At 42.2% G+C, this 23,282-nt stretch overlaps 1 protein-coding gene across 6 annotated transcripts in view; it reads right to left on the bottom strand.

Annotated features, from left to right (window-relative positions):
- LOC125763044 (myb-like protein AA) overlaps positions 1 to 23,282 on the bottom strand; it is a 103,801-nt gene that overhangs the window by 34,448 nt on the left and 46,071 nt on the right. For all 6 annotated transcript variants that reach the window (XM_049425793.1, XM_049425790.1, XM_049425794.1 and 3 more), the window contains exons 3-4: positions 18,874 to 19,549; positions 15,359 to 16,218 (exon numbers count right to left, since the gene is read on the bottom strand). In XM_049425793.1, the coding sequence (XP_049281750.1) occupies positions 15,359 to 16,218; positions 18,874 to 18,945 (932 nt within the window). In that variant the 5' untranslated portion in view covers positions 18,946 to 19,549. The remainder of the gene's footprint in view (positions 1 to 15,358; positions 16,219 to 18,873; positions 19,550 to 23,282) is intronic.

The raw sequence follows: 23,282 nt of genomic DNA, 5'->3' as shown, positions 1-23,282 counted from the left end.
ATGTTTTGTTCTGTTTTGTTGTTTGAAGCACGTTCCGAAGGCGTATATTTCATGGAAAAATTTAATGTTTGCTTGGTCGTTAGCAAATTCCTGTCCACTGTGTGACAGGCGGATGAAAACACCTTTCCAGCAAGTCGGTAAAAATTTTCTACGGTTGTAAATCTTCCATGACATCTTCTCCGACATCGATCCGTCTTGTGTTGCTTTCGCCCAGGGGCAGGAATGATGCAGAGCCCAGCCGAAACGAAGTTACAATATTTCACCGAATATACACTTACTCTACAATTAGCAAACGTGTGGCAAAACAGCATCTTCCTCGGGTGGATATTTGTCTGGGTCGGGCTCTGCTTTTTTTCTTTTCCTTCACACCACAGATACGGTGAGGAGATTCGTGCACGAGAGTGCCGCAGGTTTTCTTTGGAGTTTCACCCATCATAGACTTTCGGGGTTAAAAGTGTCAGCCACACCACGACCATGCTACACGTTACGGTGATGGTTTGTAGGAACTTTTCTTTGAAAAGTTCTGTCCGTGAGCGTGTGTGTGTTTGATGTGAAGCTTTTGTGCATTTGTGCCACATTCACCACTTAAAATGTAATATCGTGGCAGAGGGACATTCGCGTAAGGAAGCATATTTTTGTAAAAAGAATGCCTTCTGCTGTAAGAATGTAAGAGGGAAAATTGTTCACATTTCATACTTGATGGTGAAATATGTAGTCACACGCGTGCACGCAAAAATTCCGTTAACGGAATGGAAATCAAAGGACGCCACAAACAGTTCCTGCCGATGGGAGGTTCATAAAATCTCCATTTAACGAAATGGTACACATGAGAACAATCTAAGTGTTACGCTCGAAAATAAATTATGTAAAATCAAGCATTATTAAGCGAACGAAATGAAAGCGAAATGTCTTCAGGGAAGTGTAAAAAGTTTCAAAATCCCAGTGTAACAAAAATCTTTAAATGGACACCATTTTTACCCGAAACTTCCCCTTATTGAGATCATTAAATGAACGGGTTTGAGAACGATTTATGGCTGTCATGTTTGTGCTGAGTGGTGGCGATTATAAACGAAGAGCGTTTTATTTTATCTTTTCAAACCAAACGACCATTCTGTTGAGCCGTCCACTGACGCTGGACATCGCCATCAACCACGGCAAAAGTTGGCAACGATCGGGGAGTTGCAGAAAAGTCGTGGCTCTTTACCTAAATTAACCATTTGCATTGTAAATGGGGTCTGCTTCCTTTACACCGAAAGCAATTCAAATCGTTGTAAAACCGCTTGCAAAAACCACGCTCATGAGTTGTGTACAAAAGCGCTCTTAACGAAAAAAAAAATTACCAGGGGGTGGGAAAAAGTTAGCGAATATATCCTTCCGGTTGTGCGTTGCCCAGAGTTCGGGGCCCCTCGGGGGAACAATATCTTTCTGGCACGCGCTTTATTCACAGCATCCAGCACAACTGGCGCACAACGGCGAGCAAGACATAAAATAATTCCATCACATGGTGAACCAACCATTAATTCTGACTACCTCATAACTTCCACCCACCCACACACACACGTACCTTTGCCATGCGAATAATGTAGAACTGTTTTGTACGATCTTTATTCAACAACATCCGGTTGACCGTTTGGTGCGCATAATTACCACTAGCGGCATGGACAGAACAACCTTGTAGCTTTTGCTGTATTTTTTTTTAGAATGTTAACGACACTGCATGACTGCTGTAATGACGCAGGAAACAACCCCAACTGCTATACATTTGCCGTACGGAAGTATCTAACGGCTTATTGAATGATTTTTTTGCGTTGCAGTAAAAAAGGATTTTTCCAAAACTAAATTCAGTTAGTATGGTTACACATTAGTGTTGGGAACTGCTGAGTGGATTCATGAATCCATTCCGACTAATGATGGGAAAAACCGGTACCGGTTCTGAACCAACAGCTTCGTGGACCCAACTAGCCAAAGCAACATGCTTTCTCGCTTTGCCTAACTAAATAAGAAATTCGACTTCGGAACTGACTCCGTTGTCGTGGGTTCGGAATATTATCCGAAATATTAAAACCGGATTCAACTCCGAGAAAAATCCGGAGTAATCTGGAGTCGACTCAGAAGTACTCCGAAGTTGATACCGGATTACTCCGGAGCTAACTCCGAATCACTCCGAAGTTGATACCGGATTACTCCGGAGTTGATACCGGACAAGTCCGGAGCTGCATCCAGAGATCACTCCGGAGTAATTCCCGTTTTTAACTCCGGATTCAACTTCAGTTAGTGAGCATGGACATCCCCCCAGTCCCTCTTCTCCACGACTTCGGGAAAATTGAGGAGTAACCCATCACTATTATCCACATGCCGGATGGATGGGTTAAAAACGATCCTCCCATAGAGTAAGTGTACCTCGCGTGGCAATTTCATTTCGTTACGACTTGTTTTAATTGTTCAAGCATGGATCGTTCGATGAAACTACTTCCGGCTGGTATGTTTTGTTTTGGGTTCCCTGATAGAAAATCGACGACACATATGATGTGAGGGCGAACAACTGACCATGGCCGTATTATAAATAACGGGCATATGTCACTATCCTGTGCAGCATACATGTGTTTCACAATTATCTTTTGCTAGTTGCATCGTACGGGAACGACCCGATACGACAAGGGTCGTAAAACCGGATAGAGCACCGGTGCAGCAATTGAAAACAAAACACCCCTTTTTAACGTGAGCAGATTTTCCGATCCAACACAAAACATTGAAAAAAAAACATCCATTGACTGTTGGGTTGCACGTTTTACGAGATACTGGAGCCTTTACCCCAACCCGACTTCCTACCAGTTTTGATGAAAGACAAAAGCGAACCAATTCAACCGTGAATGCCAATGGAGATGGGTGCACCATGTCCGTGTCCGGCAACTCATCATTGCAAGTGGCGTCACCTCAGTCACCGTTTGGCAGTCAAATTGCAGCTACGCCTCATTGCTGATTGACTTTCGTGTTTGGTGCAGTGGATGCACCATTCGGTCAGACACAGGTGTAATAACGAACCGACGAGTGATGCGCATCGTCTCCATGGGGAAGGTACATCTGTAGGTTCATTTATCTGTGTCAGCAGGCAATAATGTTACGTGGCATATGCAGAGTGCGAGCATGCACCACAATTACTTCGTTTCTTTTTTTTTCTTCTACACAAAAACAGTATATGAAGTTGTTGTAAAATGGGTGTACCTTCCCTAAAGCTACCTCCCTCTCCTCTGTGCATCAGTAATGTTTTGCATAACAATGGTGTTTGTGTGTGTGCTTGATCCAATACGATCGGTAATTTGTTTGGATAGGGAAAGATATCTTAATTGTTAGTGTCAAAGATTGGTACTACGTTACACGTTACAGTTGTAACGTTACACGTTACAATTAAAGCTCAATGGCCGGTATAATTATGTTGGAAATGGGAAATTGATCCTTTTAATCAACATACACTTTTATTGCAACTTCAGGAAGGGTAAGGAGGTTCCTTGTGTACGGAGTTATAGCAGTAAAATAATTTTTATTTTTTTATATTTTTTTAATTATTTTTATAAAAAATATGAAATTAATTAATTTTACATTGGACGAAGGCCTGGTTAAAAATGGCTGAATATTTGTAAAATTCATGTTTCCAACATTTTTACGTTAAAGTAAAGTAGATTTAAGTAGAGTAGATTTTTTTATCAGCCAAACATTGAGTTCTTGAAATTCAACACTTTAAAAATTATAAAAATAAAAAAATGATCTAACACTCGAACAAATTGGGAAATGAAATGAAAATCTTTTTATGATAATCTTTCTTAAAGTAAAGGCTGCGATTTGTCAGCTTCTTTTTGGAAGTTTTCATGTTTGTTAAATAAAAATAGCTTCTCTTATTTGAAACAATCTCTTTTAAGAAATTTGCTATAATTACAGCGATCAGTAATGAAGTACTGAAATTAGTACAGCTTGTAATTAGGGTTGCTATCATAAGTCTGTACATAAATTAATAATTTTTCCAGAAAATTTAAACACAAAAATATACAAACGGTACAAAGCGCTGTTAAATTATTGCACTACTAAGAATCGTCTATTAGCCGGGAGGCTATTTGCTAAAACAAACCAAAAATATCGACAAACCGCTTACCCAATTAGGAAACCCTCACACCCCAAAAACATCGCAAGGGTGAACACCTTTTTTATATTTGTGAGAAATTCTCACGGAGTGCTGGCTGTAAATTTTCGGAGTTTTTTCCACCAAGCCGAGAAAGCCGTAATCGTCGCGCGCCGTTCTGTTTGTGACTGTGTATTCATCTGTCAAATTCATTATTACATAGTTCATTTGCTAATCCTAAAGTTCACTTACTGCCCTAGATGAATAGTCCAATTAACTAATTCCCTTTCAGTTCGTCCGTGAAACATTTCATGAAAGATTTCCTATAATTCCGAATCTATTTTCAACATTCCCGGCCACCAAAGAAGGAACTTCTTTTAATTCATGAAACATAATAAGCTAACTAAATGTAATTCGTAATGTGTACCGGAAATTGTACGATTGATCTGCATTGTGATTTGATCGATTGTTGCCGTAATCGATGAACTAGCCTAAACTGTCAGTTTTGTTTACATTATCCCGTATGCGAAAAATGCGTGTGTGCATACTTAAGGTGCGAATGATTGCTAGCCTTCCAAATGTTGATATCACGTTGCTGCTGAGTACCGTTATCTCAACCAGCCAACCACGCTTGAGTGTATCTCTAAGATTTCCTTTGCCACTAAGGTAAGTAAGTACGTGCCATCCTGATACTAACTACTTTCTTCCTTTATAGATAACTATGCGAGCTAGCTATTTGATTGAGCTGATCGACAGCTTCCCTAAAGTTCCCGTACAAACCTATGGGAGAACTTTCTACCGTAATGAAGTGTACTGACACTGTTCGCAAATTTAACTATTGCCTCCTATACTACGCTGAACATCGCTACGAATGTGCGCTTGTTATATACGAACGCGATGCTGTTGTTCCGACCGAAAAAGCATAATTGGACGCCGAGATGAATGTATGTGAATAATATGTGTGTAGTGAACCCGGCCACCGTCACACATATTCCCGAACCGTACGCAGATGATGTGTAGCAGCACCACATGATGAAACTCATTCCGATTGAGTAGTGTAAAGAGTGTGTAAATCTCTTTACCCCGAATATGATGCCTGATGAAGCCCGTTGCTTCGCCATGAAATGATACGCCGATAAACGTGTGATGGTATGTAGATATTGAACATTCCAATATTCCCCTTGTAGATTTCGATCTTGTTGTTTTCTGTTCTTCGCAAACCCAGGCTGGTGAATGAAACCAGCGTTTATGATCCGAATGATAGTTTGGTTTGGTTTGGTTCCCAACGAAAACAAACGACACGTTTGCATGATAGTTTACCGAATTGTCACGAGGGCTATACTTCCAGCGCTTGGAATGACGTTCGGCCCGAGAAATACATCGGTCTGACCTTGACTTCGATGCCTCTAAAACGATGCCAAAATTATGGTAGTGAGGTAAATGTGCAACATACCTTCCAGGAACTTTATTATAAACAGTGGAACCCTTCTGATTTGTTTTCTCTTCCGTAGGTGGACTTCCGTAGCCCGAACGATGACATGGTTGAGGAGGTGTACCGTTTGATGCATTCCCTGTCACGCTCCAGCCGAATGATGTTTCCACGAGCCAAGGTTTGCCCGTGCCCATAGATCGTTTTCGTCCTGAATGAACCTCCCAGAACGTGTCTCCGCCAATTACGATGTCTATGTTGCCCGGAACATTAAATGAAGGATCTGCCAGCTGCAGATCGGGCATACTCCACGATGAAGTATCGATGGGTGTAATTGGAGTATGCGCAAATAGTGACTCCAGAACGAGGAACTCCAGATGATTAGAATACGATTGATTCCTCGATGCCACAGTTGCGACGATCGACCCACTCGCCGACTGTGCCGTTTTTCCGATGCCCGTGACTGCCACGTTGATTTTGTTTCGAGTAGCCGTAAGCTTCCGAGAAAGTGATTCGGAAATAAAATTCGACATGGAGCCTGAATCAAGGAGCGCCCTTGCCTCATGTTTCTTTCCGTCGTCACCCACGATGAATAGGACAGCCGTTTCCAGGATCACCGAACTGCGATCGTCGTGAGCTGCCATCGTGATCGTTGTAGTGGCAGGAACATGCAAGAGTGTATGGTGTCGCTGATGACACGTGCGACAAGCATGCTCCGACTTGCAGGATTTCACTTGATGGGAATCTCCGAGACAATTCCAACATAAGTGTTTCGATGTAACCACTTCCCGACGTTGCTGCACGTCATTACTGCCAAACACCGGACAGTTTCGTAAGAAATGGTTCTCCGTACACTCCAAGGGACACTTCGGTGGTGGTGATACAATCGTCCTACTTGACACTGGTTGTGCTACGGCTGAGTGAACGATTGTCTTCCGCGAACTTGGATAACGCTGCGTACCAGCCACCTTAGTGATACTAGTGTTATCTTCACAAGTAGTACTCCGAGTCGCCTTCAATATTTGTATTCGATCTTGTACAAAATCGATGAGCTCCTTGTATTTGTCCTTCTTGGCATGGACCGAATGCTTTTCCCATGCTAAAACAGTAGCGTGATCTAGCTTCATAACCAGCAAATTTGTCAACGGTGTATCCCAATGATCGATGGGCTCGTTGAGCTTTAGTAACCCATTCACATGACGAATGAATTCATCCACCAAATGCACTAACTCATCCACACAGTCCGCGCGTACGGGCGGAAAGGAATGTAGCTTCCGATAATACTCACGGATTAGTGTACGTGGATTATCGTACCTTTTTAGAAGAGCTGCCCACGTCACCGAGTAGTTGTCCGCTGTCAACGGCGTGTGTTCGAAAGGAAGCCCCGCTTCCCCTTTCAATGCTGACAGCAAATATTCCAGCTTCGCAATCGAAGGAAGCTCCGGTGAAGCGTCGATCATCGCGATGAATCGGTCACGAAACGACAGCCATTTCGTTTGGTCGCCATCGAATGATGGCAATTCGATCTTCGGAAGACGTAGATGTGGTGCGTTTGGCCGACCAAACGCAAGCGTTGAAGAAGCCAAACCCGATGTGTCGTTTAGCGTACCCTCTTCCCGTCGAAGGTTGTCCCGTAGGAAGGATTTTAGCTTCCTACACCGCTCCTCGATGTTGATCCTGTCCATGATGCAAGCTTCAATCGCTTCATTACTGTCATCGAGCTCTTCCAGTTTCGATACCGCGGCGAAGAACCCTTCCTTATGCCGTTCCAAGTCCTCTAACGCCTCCGGAATTTGCTTGGCGTCATCCCCAGAAAATTGCACTTGGAACCGTTCGAGAGCACTTATATTTTCCACCGCGATCCTTCTTTTTAGTTGAGCGGCCTTTATCTTCTTGTCCATGATTTTGCACGATATGAAAACACTCACAGGACGAAATTAAACACGAAAGAAAACGTTTAAGTTTGGCGCGAAAATTCAAATAACGATGGCGCTGAAATCGTTGGCCGTTGCCCTTGATGCGGAGTGAAACGCGATGGCGTGAAACGACGCGACGAAGAATTGTACACCTTGCCCTTGTTGCAGAGCGTTAAACCGACCGAGCTCTTGTTGCAGAGCTTTGAACGAAAAAAAAAACTCTTTGAATTCACAATCCGGTTCGAAGGACCAAAAATGTGAGAAATTCTCACGGAGTGCTGGCTGTAAATTTTCGGAGTTTTTTCCACCAAGCCGAGAAAGCCGTAATCGTCGCGCGCCGTTCTGTTTGTGACTGTGTATTCGTCTGTCAAATTCATTATTACATAGTTCATTTGCTAATCCTAAAGTTCACTTACTGCCCTAGATGAATAGTCCAATTAACTAATTCCCTTTCAGTTCGTCCGTGAAACATTTCATGAAAGATTTCCTATAATTCCGAATCTATTTTCAACAATATTGTTTTTTTTTCGTCGTTTCTACCTTTAAACACGTCCCTTACATCGTTTTTTTTTTTGTAGGTTATGCTTGTCTTTTGTTTTTGTGTTATACACCTCTGTTACAACGAAGGCACCCAACATTTCCAGCAAACCTGATGGTTTCCTTTTGCCAGTGCAAAAACAGCAGAACTTTGTATTTTCACCATTTCCAATCGGTTTCACAGCCGATGGGTGTACTTTTGCCACTCAAAACTCTCAACCAAACAAAGCGAGTTCGAGTGGTGCTTCGGATTTATTTACCTTCCCCGTCGCCGTTCCTACACAGACCGCAACACTCATCGGATTCCACTGAGTATTGAGCCGTTTCGAAGTTGCCGTTACGAAGCGGATAAACGAAGTTTTTGAAGCAAACTTAATTTAGCGAATCGTGTGGCGAAAGCATTTGCCTGCGAAGGGTACAGTTTCCTTCCAGTTGCGCCCCGAAAAAGCAACTCAAACATAAAGCACCGAACATAAAACAATCGAATATTCGCCGGGCTATGAGTTGTACGATTGTGAATCATTTAAAATCGATCCGTTTCTGGCACCGGTGGTTCGAAACATTCGACACCGGCTGATTTGCGCCGGCATTACGCGGCTAGCGGGATTGTCAACCATCATACTTGACTAGCTGAACGAATAACATTGAGAACGAGAGAACGTAAAAACAAAACAAAAGTCCCAAAAACTAAACGAAAAACTTAAACACAACTGTTTCGTTCTTGAGTTCTTGCCACTGTTTACCTTTTCAATTGATTCGGCGAGATGGAACGGTACGGTGTCGTACAGTTTCTCTGTTGTCCACAGCGGGAGATTTCTTCAATGGTGGGATTTGAAGCACCCAATAGGGTGTGTTGTCATCGTTCTGTCACATTGCCACCAACCTACTGGAAAAGCTCGTTAACGATTTTTCCAACCCAATGTCCACCTCTTCCCCCCTCGCCACCTTTCAAAACATGGCAAAATGAAGTAATGGTTGTCAGTGCGCGAGTCCTTCGTCAAAACTCTCGGACTGTATTCACGCACAGCTTCACCCAGCAAACGGTTGGTTTCGGTTTTTGTCATTCGTCAATGCGAGAAAATTAACAAACATTTCTTGTCCTGCTTTCCACCTTTCCACCATACCCGGCTCTTATCGACCCGCAGCCTAAGGTCAAACGCATCGAATGAACCACGTATTGAACTGTTATCGAACCATGTCCAAACCCAACCCCGCATACAATCTAGGCGCGTATTGTTCCTACACCAGTAAAACCACTCCTGGTGGTGGTCCCGACACAGTTACCTGACAAAAGTGACATTCCACAAAATTAAATCCACTCCATCATCATCATCGTCCGGTTTCGCCACCAGTCATCATTGGTATTCTTCAGTGCTCAATGAGGAGTGAAAAATGGGTTGCCAGAAGTGAAAAGTTTCCAAAGGACGAAGCGGCAAAAGATCCCTTTTTTGGATGATTTTTTTTTGGAAATGTCCAGACTCGCTGACGGATCGATGACAAGTAGTAGCGGTATACCGGGCTTGATACCGCCACCATCGACCGATATGAGGTTGCGAAGCTGTGATGGTTGCAAAACACTTTTCACCCATCGAAACGGAAGTGGTTCAAAATCAATGACTAGCAGGCGCGTCACAGCATGACACACCTGTCACCTTCATCGTTTTTATCATTAGTGATAAGTTTTTTGCTTGCCTTTATTATTATTATTACTGTTGCTGAACCATTCCAGTTTCCAGCCGAACACAGTGGAGCATGTTCGAGATGGGAAATAAACCTGCCGGCGGAAGTGAGATAATTAGGGGACGATGTTAAGAGGGTTTTCGGGGGCGGGATGGAAAATGAGGATGATTAAAGTGTAATTACGGCTAAACAGGAAAATTTGGTTTTCCACGTCGGGCGAGGGGGAAGGCAATAAACACGATTATCGACTGGCGGGCAAAGAGTCTCGTTGGTGTTTGTCTGTCCATTTAGGGCGAGTGTGTGTGGGCACAAATGTACCACATAAAAACATTCCTGATGAAAGTCGCGTTTTATCACTCATCAAAACGGCATTTTGGGTAATTGCATATCACATCAGGTTAGTGTAAATGTGAATGAAGGGTGTAGGAATAGTTTAGTAATAAAAGGTCATTTTTACTTCATATCGCTGATTGAAGGTTTATTAGTGTAATAAGATTTTTAATATTGATAAATTGATTACGAAATTTTGAAGGTGGTTTAATGAAACTAATGACGATTTATCGACAGCTGGAAATAATATCCTAACTTTTTTTAATAACTTTAGAGATGAAAAATTCATTAAAGAAAATATATTTTCCATTCCTACTCTACAAAACCGTACGAGTGAAAATAAATAAACAAAGAAAAAACAATATTTTTAAACACTTTTTTCCATCTCTGGATTGAAGTGATATCAATCCACCACCGATATCGTGGCATAACAACTCTATTTGATCGAAGCCTGCGTTATTACCACCTATTAACATCCTCTCCTATGCTATTATCATCCTGGCTCGCTGATTGCAAACGGTAAATTAACGCGAACGAAACTTCGCCCTCGAACTTTGCCACACGAAACGTGGGACACGGAAATCGACGGCTACAGTCGTGCAGTCATGAAGCATGGTGAAGCACATTAATCTGGTTGATTCGATTAAAACTTTGCGGATAATTTTCACAGCGAAATACAGGGGGAAAAAAGTGGCAAAAGAAAAATTTATATCCACACCGAGGAAGCAGATCGTGTGCTTGGTGGTTTATTCTAACCGATTTTATCGTTCAGAGACGATTATGCACGGTAGAACCTTTTTGAGTGATGAATGCATAATGAATGCAAGAAAACAGTAACTTAGCGTATTAAATAGGGGAGCTTGTAAATTGTGTTTGGCCAATAAACAATCGATTTGATTTTCTTAATGTTTGAATTTTATAGAAAAAAAATCACAACCGTAAAGTGGGTAAATATTTCTTTGTAAAAAAAATTAATTATTGCTGAAAAAAATTTACATAAAACATTTACCTGTACAAAAAGACAACGAAAAATATCCTATTGCTCCTTTATATAATACTTTCCAATTTAAAGACTTTAAAAAACGCCCGAAAATAAAAGTCTTTCAAAGTTTACCATCTTCCTATTACCACCTTCCATCGTGGGCAGATAATAAATCATTATTAAAATGCAACAGTTCTTCACGCGTCTCTCTTCGCAACTTCGCACTTTATCGAACCATCGCACGCTGCAGGTGAACGCTTTTACCGTAATCGATAAATCCTTGATGTAATCAAATCGAATCGCAACAGCAGCGAACCAGCCAAAGACTCCCGCTGAAGCAATCGAACACACCTAATCAGTGCAGATGAATGGAAAAGGAAATGAACGAAAGCACAGCGGCCATAACAGCATTTCTAATGGAATGTCCCGGCAGGGGTTGGGGGTGGAAAACTTTATGGAACCATTTATGAAAGGCCTACAAAATGTCGGCGAAGAACGTGCATTTCTACGCGTACGAGGTGACGAAACAATGCATTACCTCCGGGGGGTGGGGTGGAGAACGATGAGGGGTGGAGACGTTCGTTGAGTCAGTCGGTCAATCAATGTGTGTGTCTTGGGATGGTTGGGCATTGATTGGACACATTATCACCTGCCACGGTACACGTCCATCTCGGAAAACTTCGCCGACATCTCCCACGTGCATAACGTGTTAGATACCGCACGGCTGGGTGGTAAAAGTGGAGCGAACGATAATTTCATGATTGCTGCAATTTTTTTCCTTAAATTGCATTTTACGATTTGTCGATCTTTTTTTTCTGCTTTTCACTTTCAATCCTCAAGCGTTAAAGAGATAAAACGGGTTTGGCGATGATGAGAGGCATAAGCTATTGAAAAAGATTTTATTATTTAACCAACATGGGACTTCCTGAATCTGGAATCCTGAATGGTATAATGTTCTACAGCAATAAAACCTTGCAACTTTCCAAAACGGAAAACAAAAACATACTGCTTGTTGTTTGGGGTAGAATTTTGCACCTTTGACTACAATCAAACTGGGAAAAGAGAAAGAGAAAACAAAACGGGTGAACAATCTCGAAACCGGAAGGTTGCGAAACATGGCACTGCAACACAGCTTTTATCGTGAAAATGCCAGTTTGAATATTTAATCGGCTACCGGTCGAGTGAAATGGTCGGCCAAAGTGGTGACACCGGCAAACGATATCAAACGACTCAAGTCTCCAATGCCAAAGGTTGTGTGCAAAACAATAGGTAAAGTTGTGGAGAGTCGAAAAAAAGGAAACACAAAAAAACAACAAAAATACTCCAATACGAACGGGAACAAAAGGGATACTAGGGAGGATACAAAAAAAGCTTCATAAAGCAATGTTGGCGAGAGATAAAATCTAGCGTTCGCTAAATTGAAGCTAAAGCCGGGGGATGCGAACCCCTTTCGAAAGGGGTTGGAAGAACCATATATAGTAGACTCCCACACCCGGCAACGAAAATGGATAACAACTTCCGGGACGGAAAGGGTCTCGGCACACTCTCGGGAAAATCTGCTCTCGTTTGCACGCAACAGTACCGGGGGCTTTCAGGACAAAAATGGTAATAAAAAAATATATATAAGGAAATTCTTTCGCATACAGAAAGTGTTCGACCTCGACGAGATAACGATTTCGCCAAAAAAAAAACCCCGATTGCTGCTGATCGTAGATTTATGCATTAATGAGACTGATAAAGTATGAATGAGGACGAAAGGCATTTCTCAGCTTCCTGCACAGCGGTGGTGTGACTTCCGCATTGTCTACTATGAACCGAAAGACGCATGAACCGAAATCGAACCGTACAGCGTTCAATAATAATTGCTGTTGTGCTCTGGGAAAAAGGTAGAAAGTTCTTCTATTTTTCTAGATTTTTTTTTGTTTGGTAAAGGATGGACCGAATACAATGGAGTGGAATATGCTTGGGCCTTCGGTTTCTAACCAGATCGACATTGATGATACGATGGTGGTTAAGCTATTGATGAGGACGGTGATGGTGTTTCGCTCGAGTAAAACTTTTGCCCGATTAAACACAACGACGGTCGTCAGTTTTCCCTTCACTTGACCATAGCCTAAAGGAAATGATAGGAGAAAAAGCAACATACACACACACGTAGAAAGCAGATCCTTACTGTTGCAACAATGCGGTGCTAAGAAAGCCTTCTCAAAACGGGAAACGGGAGGTTCCTTTATACGCCTGTTTTATTTCACTCCGGGTCAGTAGTATCGGCTTGATATATCAACAGCCACAGCGCTTCTTCCGGTCTGGAATGTTGTCGAGCATTATATATTCTTGGGCTGAACTTTCTCAAGCAAAAACTTGAGTGAAATTGATTGCCATTTATTTACGCTCCAGTTATCCGGCACCGAAGCCGAAACAAGATAGAGCACCGCAAACCTCGCGAGAGGTTGAGGGATAAGCACCCGCCGTGTGGGCTAAGGTCATCGGTGGCAAGTGAATGATTTAGTTTGGTTCGGGAAGAGTTTTATCGGGAAGGTTTTTCCTGCGGCCATCTTTATCTATTCAAACGGGCGGCTGTTTAAAAACTTTTCTCGTTTATCGTGTAATATGACTTTTGGCCCCCTCGCCAATCGAAGCAGATCGAAACGATTGTTTCGCGCAGTGTGATGGATGGAGCGTTGTTTTGAAAGATTTTATCACATAACATTTTCGTAATGTGTCTCTTAGGGGTTGAAGTTCGTGGCATATAGTGAGGAAGTTAAAAATTGTTGCATTTTTGCTGCAACATTAATATGCTTTTTGGGAGGGTATTTAATATTTTCCTATAAAATAGAATACAACGGTGATGAAAGTATAATAAAGTTAAGGATTCTATTATGCAAAGAAGTAAACAAAAAAAAATCACATCATATTTAAATATCTCTTGCTCAGCAGCATGTTATGCAAAACCACGCACTGTTAGCAATTCGTTTACACCAAAGCAAAACCAAAAAACGGCCTATCGCCAACATCGCTCTGCTCCCGTCAATTTTTACCCTCCTTCCACCGCGGTACAACGGTTAGTACGTTCCACATCTTCGCGTACCACCACTATTAACCATCGAAAGCTTTTAAATGAATATAAATTACGATGGAAACGGTTACCCTCCACCCATCGCATCGTGCTGATCGTGCAAGCTTCCGGGCCAAAGGGGGCAATTTTTTCTTCCATTTTTGATTCATGGATAATTTTCGGCCAAAGTTCGATTTCCTTCACAGGGGCGTCTACGGGGTGTGTGTGTGTACGTACGTGTGAGAGCAGAGAATCTCGCCCATTATGGTGAGGATGAGCTAAGGGTAAGTCCAGAACAAATCAAATCAGAAATTTATGAGCGTCTGGAGGAAATGGGAAAACCATTTTTGATTGTTTATAAATTGATGGAAGTATGGAGCAATAATCGTAAAGAGTTGGGATATGGGATGAAATAGATGATTTTAAGCATAATCTACAAGACTTAAGCGTCAAGATATATACATTAACTTTTCTGTAACTTAAAAAAACACAATTCTGATTTCATTTTCTGTTCTACTTTTATCTCGCAAAAGGAAGATTGAAACTAGCAAAGCTATTAATCAAGCTTACATCACTTGGAAATTGAAAATACTTTTATCATCCTATCATCATCGCTCAAAATTCGTTCGGAAACAGATAGAAGCAAAACTTAAACTTTATGGAAAACTCACATCCTGCTAGCTACAGCTAGCTAGCTGAACATTTTTGTTACTCCCTCCAAACAAAAAAAAAGAGCCATGACCATGAGTCGGATCAAACAACCAACCCGTATCGAACTAATTGAATGAAAAAATTGGAATTTCTTCTTTCGGAGCGATCGACTCCAACCTGTAACCTAGCATTCCCCCGTGCTACCATCCGCATCGGGCAGGGAAAATTATTGTGCAGAAGCGAAAGATCAGAGAGCAGTCGTGCTTCTCGCGCTGGACGTCTTGCGTCATTTTCGAACGTTTTGCTTCACCTTAAAGCGAAGAAAAAGCACTAAGAAAACCTCCAAAAAAAGACGAAACCAAAGCGCAGCATTTCGAGGACCCCAGAGCACATACATAAAGTAACATAAAATAGATAAGAAAGAAGAAAAAAAAACAGTCGAGCGTACCAAAAATGGTCCGCGCCAATGCCCGAAAGGGAAAATTAATAGTCGAAGGTGGTCCGTCCCAATCTTATGCCGGTGGACGGCATACGGACAAGAAGCAAAACCCATTCCCCATGAAAGCATAAAATCGAAACTCCGAAGAGCAGTAGAGCAACGAAAAAAACACAACCCGAGAAATCCCAACGACCACCACGTGAACATATATTGAACGATTGTACTCACCCGGACGAATTGAGACTTTTCCTCGTTTCCTTGCCACGCTCCAGGGCACCGGCCGTACTGCTGCTACCATTGCTGCTTGAGATGATCAATTCCGATTGCTTCACTGCCGCTGCCACACCTGGGCCGACCGACCCATTTGAAGGATCATTTCCGGTTCGAATTAACGCACCGACACCGTTCGACTGTTGATGCGACCGTTGCTGCTGGTCGGACGAGGTGGATGATGAGGATAGCTGATGCTGATGGTGATGTGCCTGTTGGTGGTGGTGTTGGGCGTGTTGGTGAAGTTGGTTGTTGGCGCTATTTTTTAGATTATTTTGATGAAGTTTGCTCTTCGCATGCTGTTGTTGCTGCTGCTCGTCACCATTGCTCGGATGGTGCGCATAATGATGGCTGCTAATGTTGTTATTGCTGTTGATATGGTTATGCGTGCTAAGAACGCCGTTCGGGATGAGTGAACTGCCATTGTTGTTGCCGCTTGTCGGGCTTGTGGGTGAGGTTGGTCCACTATGTTTCCCATTTGTAACAACACCATTCGTCGCACCGATATGATTGTTGTTGAGTTGATTTAGTTTCTGCTGCTGGCGAAGTAACTGCTGCTGCGACTGTGTTGGAGTCTGCGTTGTTGGAGGCGTTTGATGTTGCTGTTGCTGCTGCTGTTGCGCATCTTTCTTCTGCTGTTGCTGCTGATCGGAACGTTGCAGTATGAACTGTACATCGCTTGAGTATTCGCCCCATTTCATCAGGATCTTGAGCGGGTTTTCATGTGGTGCGAGTAAACGCTCGTTATTGCGCCACCGTTCGATAAGCGTAAAGCGTCCCGTTTTGCCGGTGGCGTGTGCCAATGCAAACACGACATCCTGGGAAGAGTAAAGAAATAACATTATCAGCATAATCGTAGCTTTATAGTATGTTCATATCATTTTAAATGGAAATCTTGAACATGTTTATTTTATTGTCAAACTTGTACCATTTGACGATATTGCTGGGGAGGGTTTTTGAGTTCAGAGTGGCAAAGTTAGAGCCATTTCTGGATTCTTCACTAGTGAGTCGAAGCAGATGTGAAATCTCTTTCCAATTTCTGGAACTTTGTGGAATCAGACATTGATTGTGTTCAAAGTTGTCTCAATTATTTTTGATAATTGAGAAGATTGTTTTTGTAAAGTAATAACACAACTTCAATTTTATTTTATTTAAACAGATTTTCTTTAGAATGTTATCAAATTTTTGTGCCAAAACAATACTAATTACCCCTTTTCAACCCTGTATTAAAAATATTTAATCCATTACAGTTCAGAGGCTCTGTATTGTACAAAAAAACAAGAATAAGCGCTGAATAGCCTGTTTAAAAATCTTATGCTTACGCACAAAAAAGCACGAAACAAAAGAAGCTCAATTTAGTCCGAATGCTAACTGATGGTACGAAACTGGAATTATGACTCGTGATGTGTGACACGTGATTCGTTCCATTATGACATTTTTTCCCGAGGCTACGGCGGGCCAACCACCCCACAAAACCCATCACACATCCTTTAGCATTCACACTTGCGAGACGAGCGTCGTGAAGCGATTTTTTCCCTCCGCAAAAACGAAGAACCTACTGAAGCTTGATGCCGTTTCATCAACATTTGCCAAGAGCCTTAACAGATTCAGGATTCAGCTAAGGCGAAGCATTAAGGGGAGAAGAGCAAAGGAATAAAATGGAAAGGATGATGGGTGGCACAGAACACGTTATCATGCGCAACCCATTTTCATTTCCTACGCGGCACCAGCAAACCAGAACGACGTTGTGTGGGATCACGATTATTATTATTATTTTTTCCTTACGCTCGTCTTTTTCTCTCACTGGCTGGCTGTGGTTTTGTTTCTCCTACTTCGGGACGCATCATTTACAAAGCTAAAGCGCATGAAGCTCCCCAGGTCCATCATGGGCGTGGGAAGTGGGAAACAAAAATTTACTGAAGAAAACAACAAAAAAAAAAGGATAGAAACGTTTCATATGCTTCGCCGTATGCCAGGGGGTTTTATGGATTCTTGTAGCTGCGATTGGAAACTCTCCAGAAACCGGGCGACTGTACACACAGTGATGCGGCACCAGCAAAACGTTGCAGTACTTTTATCCAACATTCACTTGGCGTGTTTTTTTTTTGCCTTCCTAACTGCACACGTTTGCCCTGGCAGAAAATCGTTGGGTAAGGATTATGTCGCTTGGATTTCTTTTTAATTCCCGTTGCAAAAACAAATCACGGATAAACATTTACTGCACCGGCGAACCGGCTGGGTGGAGAAAAACGGGGAATTTTATCATTCCGTGCCGTGGATGGATTCACGTTTCCGAATTTGATTCAATTGGAAGTCACGTAAAAAAAAAGGTTTGTACGTTTTTATTTTGCTCAAAATAAAAGAAACTGTTTTTAATCTTTTAGAAGTTCAATTAAATGAGTCCGAACTATGTACTTTATGATGGACTTTTGTAATGAGCTGAGGATAAATTGAAGCGCAATGAATTAAAATGCTACTGGCATTTTGGTGCCAAAAGGGTTCTCAATCTAATTAATCTTGTTTAATCCATTTAGGTTGAAACAAACAAATGCTAACGAACATCTGAAGCCTTTCTTTTTTTTTGGAAAAAAACAGTTCAATCGATAGGATTTTATGCTTACTTGTTTTACGTGTTTGGCTTCTATTTTCTAGTTGGATTTCCGTCCTACCAATGGGGTTTAACTCAGGTATTTTAGAATTCAATCGATCTTTGTTTTTCTCGTTTCTAGATATTCGAGATATCAGATTTTGCATTCGGATAGTTAAGGCTATTCAGCATTACTGTTCAGGAATTACTGTTTAATTCGCATTACTAATGCCTTCAAGACTTCAATTTGTTTGGGGCGGCTCGGTGGTGTATTTGATAAACGGCGCCGGTCCACATGGCTGCAAAGACTGACTATCCAGCTACATGGTAAAATAAATCTCGAAAGGCAGAAATGGCCGGCATGACCTCAGAGGTCGTTACGCCAAGAAGAAGAAGAAGACTTCAACTTGAACTTCAGTCAAGACTTGAACTTCAGAGACTGACTTGAACTAAAAATGCCTGACAGAGTGATCGAAGTTTCAAACAAATCAGACCAAAGTATGTTAGGATATTCTAAACTTTGAACATTTTTTATAGCAAACATTTCGCATACAGAGCAAAGGACCTTACGATGCTATCAAGAATTATAATTTATGCAAACTGAACTCCAAATGAAGTACAGATTTCTGCGCAAATAAATTCAATTTCAAGGCAACGGAGTCAATTTGCAGCTAATGTTTCTGACAGGAAGATGTAAACCCATCAATCCAACATGAGTATATACGCCCATGTTGTATCTTTCATGTTATGTGAAAGCATTCCACATGGTAAGCATTCGTGACGCGGTTTGCCACAGTTGCTTCGAATGCTGCTGCTGGAGCATCCCGCTCTGTCGGTGTCAAAGGATGGTGCCCTGTTTACACCCCACATCTGTCCCAACACTTACCTGACACGTGGTGACTTCCGTGACTCCGCACACGATACGTTGTATTCCTTCGACCCATACCTTCAGCTCCATCGCACCGAACGGGTGCCCGGTCGTATCGGGGGCACCTCCACTGTTGATGGCCTTCCGGTATGGGAAGACGCCGTGTCACCTATCGCTACCCTGTACCGTTACTGCCGAACGATGTTAACGATGATGGTTTTGACGTTTTGCCAGGAACGTCAGTCCCGGACTTCCGCTGCCGATATCGGTTCGATGAGCCGCGGAAAGGAACGCTACCGACGATGGGAAGTTGTTTTCGTTCGCAGCCCTCGGCTGCTGGTGGGTTTACAACACGTCCACCAGTATACCGTGCCCACCAGAAAGCCCGTCGCCGATAGTCACACACAGTAAAATGTCAGTTCTTTGCGTCGTTCCTCTGGTGGTCGTCATGAGGAACGGAAGCGTCACGTCGTCCGTCTCGTTTGCGTTTTGCTTCCGGAAGCCGGAACTCGCACTGCTTGCACACTTACACCAAAAAGCCCCACGTCGCCCTGCAACACAAACACTACGTTATGCCGGCGAGGACGCTCATGTCAGGACAGGTGCGCGGATCGTTCGTATGGTGTGGCCGGACGGCAGTCACGCTGGGGACCTGCTGGATCAACATCAAGCTATGATCTACCGTAATGGCACCCTGTAGAAAGGAGAGAGAGAACAAAAAAAAGACGACATTGATGAGATGTGAGTTGCATACAAAAATTATAATCTTTTGCCGCATTTTCCTTCCTAGCGCTTGCTAAGTATGCACGCCGATAGCGCACGGATGAACAAGCGGCACCAAATCAAGGATTTTGATGAAGAAACACATCGAGAGATGTTGGGAAAAGGCAAGTGCCAAGCAAAGTGGTAATCAATTTCGTTACGCCGCACATTTTTGAGGTAAGACTGCCGGTAGCTTTTGCGGGAAAAGAAGATTCCGTTTTTCTTTTATTTTATTTTTCCCCAGGCTATTATTAGGTTGCCAAGAAAGTGTCTGGGGATTTTGGCAATTATTGTCTTTGATTCCTATATCTTAATTGTTTTCGAACTGATTTTGACAGTTAAACTCTCGTTTGGCGAGTGACAGTTCTGGCTAAAAATTGAGTACGTAATATGTCTATTTTTCCAGATTTTCCTGAGGAGTAAGAGTGGCGTTCGAGAAACTTAAGATCAAAAGCCTCCCCAAAGACGCCCTCAGAAAAATCAGAAAAAATAGACATCCCGCGAATGCCTGAATATTACATGATGAAGATGCTTGATGTTTGTCATGCTTAGGACTCTTGGAAAACACATGGATACATCGCCATTACGCTAGGTGTTTAGAGGGCCGAAATTAATCAACAGAACAGCTGGTATTGTGCAGACCATAAACATTTTTAATGACTCCTAACAAATTTGTTGGGCCTGGTTGGGAAGCTCCATTTCATCCACCTTATGGCCTAGAACTCCAGGACATTTTCTCTTGCCTTAAACTCTCAAAATGTTACTCTGATGGTACTATTAAATTGATAGAAATATGGCAAAAATTCCTTGCGAACATTGCCATAAAAGAGATAAAAACAAAAAAACCTGAAGAATAACTGTGTTTTTCCAATGTGACGCCAATACTTTTTGAAACACCCAATATTTAACGCCTTCCAACCGCGATGAAAAGACGAGGCGGCAATATCGTACACATCGCCACCCCGTAATCAGAAAATAATCGAATCGAAAACAAGAGCCAAAAAACCAAGGTGGATAGGGTATCCACCAGGAAGAAAAAAATCGTGATCCTCCGAGGGATTATCTATGTGTTCGCGTTTTCATATTCGGTTTTATTATTCTCATTTTCACCAAGAATATGGTGGAATGCTCTGTTGTTATATATCCGCTTCGTATCCGTCGGTTGATGAGATCTTTCGCGCTCGGTTCATCGTTCAATGAAGCTTAGGCAAAACAAAAAAAAAAAGAAACAACGGTAAGTGATTAAGGCACGACAGTGAAATGGCCACCTTCGCAAAATTGCCAGATCGACAAACACCATCGCGAAACGAGTGAGTTCGCACAGCCCAAAATATAAGGACGCATCCAAGCGCATACACAGTCAAGGAGAAATTTTTCATTTTAAACATTTTTATTCTGTATTTTGGTACAATCTGTTTGCCCTTTCTGCGAGAGAAGATATGAAAAAGTTCATTCTCAAGTTCTTTTCAACATCTCTTTTGCCGCTTTCTTTTGCACTGACCACAAGCAGCAGAAGAACGATCGTAAGTTGAAGGGAAGGTTTTTAGCACACCACTTGAAGAAGCAAACCTTTGGTGGTGATATTTATTCCGTTGCATTCCGTCTGTACGCCGTTTTGCAGCTCGGCATCACCCTTTTGCTTTTCCAAGAAGCTTCTACACGAGAGCAGGGTGTGGTTTTGCATAATCATCGTTTTCAGCGTTTGGCTGCTTCGCATCTAAAGCCGCGTACAGCCGCGGTGCATTTAAAATGCATCAGGAATGGGTTTCGAACGGGGTCTGAGAAATGGGACCACAACCGTCCGGTCTACTCTAGTGGCCCTTTTGCTGTGGCCCGCAATGCATCACATTGCGCTGCATTTCTACCGTACACAATGCGTTTCAATGCTACGGTGTACGACTGCATAAAAAATTTGCCAGCAAGGGAACGTGTACACGTGCATTTTCCCGCACCCTCGCACAGAACGTCCCAAATGGCGGGTGGCGGTTTTGTTCTTATTTTTTATCAACGTCAAAGAAGTCTTCAAGAAACCGAACAGGTATGGTCTATTTCTTAATGGTAGGGAAAACAAGAGGAAAACAGACGTGAAACGAATGAAAAACCGTTCCCTCCGACTTTCGTACTGTCACACAGACGGTCACACGAGAAAAGACACACCGGGTACCGTGAATCATCAGGTTTAAAATGAAGTTGGGTTACGATATACCAACGTCGTGGCTGGTACAGCGGGAAGGGCTATAGGAACGCTTTTCATGCGAGAGCTTTATTTGCGATAATTACATAGAACGAACGTGCGATCCGTTGCAGCCGGGAAAGTGACTCGGAAACAGTTCGTTTCTGGATTGTACACAGGGATGAAGATCACATTGGTAGGGGGTGTTAGAAGATAGAGAAAAGGAAAATAGTCGGTTAGGAAAATAGTCGGAATATTGCCTACAAGGCATCCCTCTCGCGTACCGTCAGTTACATTCGTAAAACCATTTCAGGGGAATAGTCCAACCCGTCGTGATAGTGGCGTTAGCAATAGTGGCAACAGTCGTTGTAGATGATTATTTAGTCCCAACATACTGCAGAATACCGTTGGCCGTTCACCGTGTTGTTGCAGCCTTTAGGCACGGGGCGTTGCAAGATTAGAACTCGATCGCACTATTTGCATGATTTGCAAAACGGGAAAGGATACCAACTGTGTGTGGCGTAGACAATGGAAAAAGGACATTCCCCGGCTGTGGTATGCATTGTGTGCCGTGGAATGGCTGCGGTTTTGGCGTAATTGAGCAAGTTAGATGAATGTGTGTAATAACAGTTAAGCACAGCTGTTACAAAGCTAACTCTATTTTATAAACCTTACAAGAACGCACAATTTAAATTAAATTTTAGAAAATTCTAAAACTGTCTTTAGACGATGCTCTTCGGGGAGCTTTTTGCAACTTTGGAGCGCTTTTTGACAGTTCCCGCACACCGGGAATAGATCATAATGCCGGATTATGACAACTTATTACAAACAGAACAAAAAATATCATAAATAAGGAAGGAAAACCTCATAGGAAAATGTCAATCTTTATATTACAACTATAGATAGCAATGATATTAGTGTACACGATTTTTTTATTTTTATTTATTTTTCAAAAAATTCAAAAAATCAATTTTGACCACACTCTGTGCATTATTGCCCAATATACAGATGCAGCAAAAAAGCGCGTCATGTAAAGACACCATAAGAACATTGATGCTGGATTACGAGAACTGACAAAAAGATGGCAAATATGTTTAGTGAAACATAGAAACATAGCTTGCCAACTGCGCAAAACATTATTTTCCCGTGACTGAGCGATCATTTGTACATTTTGATAAAAGAAGAACCTTTCAATTGTTTCATTATATTTAGTTACATTACACAGAACAAAGCATTTCTAACAAATTCATCTCCATGTTGAGAGAGATTGTATGCATTTATGAATATTTATTCACGTTATGAGCAAACGTCACAATTATTCAAACTCGTGTCAGACGTCAAAACTTCTTTGTCAAACTCTTGTGGCCCTTCTCATTCGTTAAAAAACACCTTAAAACATATTACATTTCTTTTACCCTCATAAAGGAACTTCATAGAGATAATCAACCTTTTCTTTTTTAAATCTTCCCTACATGCAAAATTAAATAGCCTT

This window comes from Anopheles funestus, chromosome 2RL (genome assembly GCF_943734845.2).
Source record: "Anopheles funestus chromosome 2RL, idAnoFuneDA-416_04, whole genome shotgun sequence".
NCBI lineage: Eukaryota > Metazoa > Arthropoda > Insecta > Diptera > Culicidae > Anopheles > Anopheles funestus.
The sequence above is the reverse complement of the archived record's forward strand: the minus strand, read 5'-3'. Positions and strand labels throughout refer to the sequence as shown.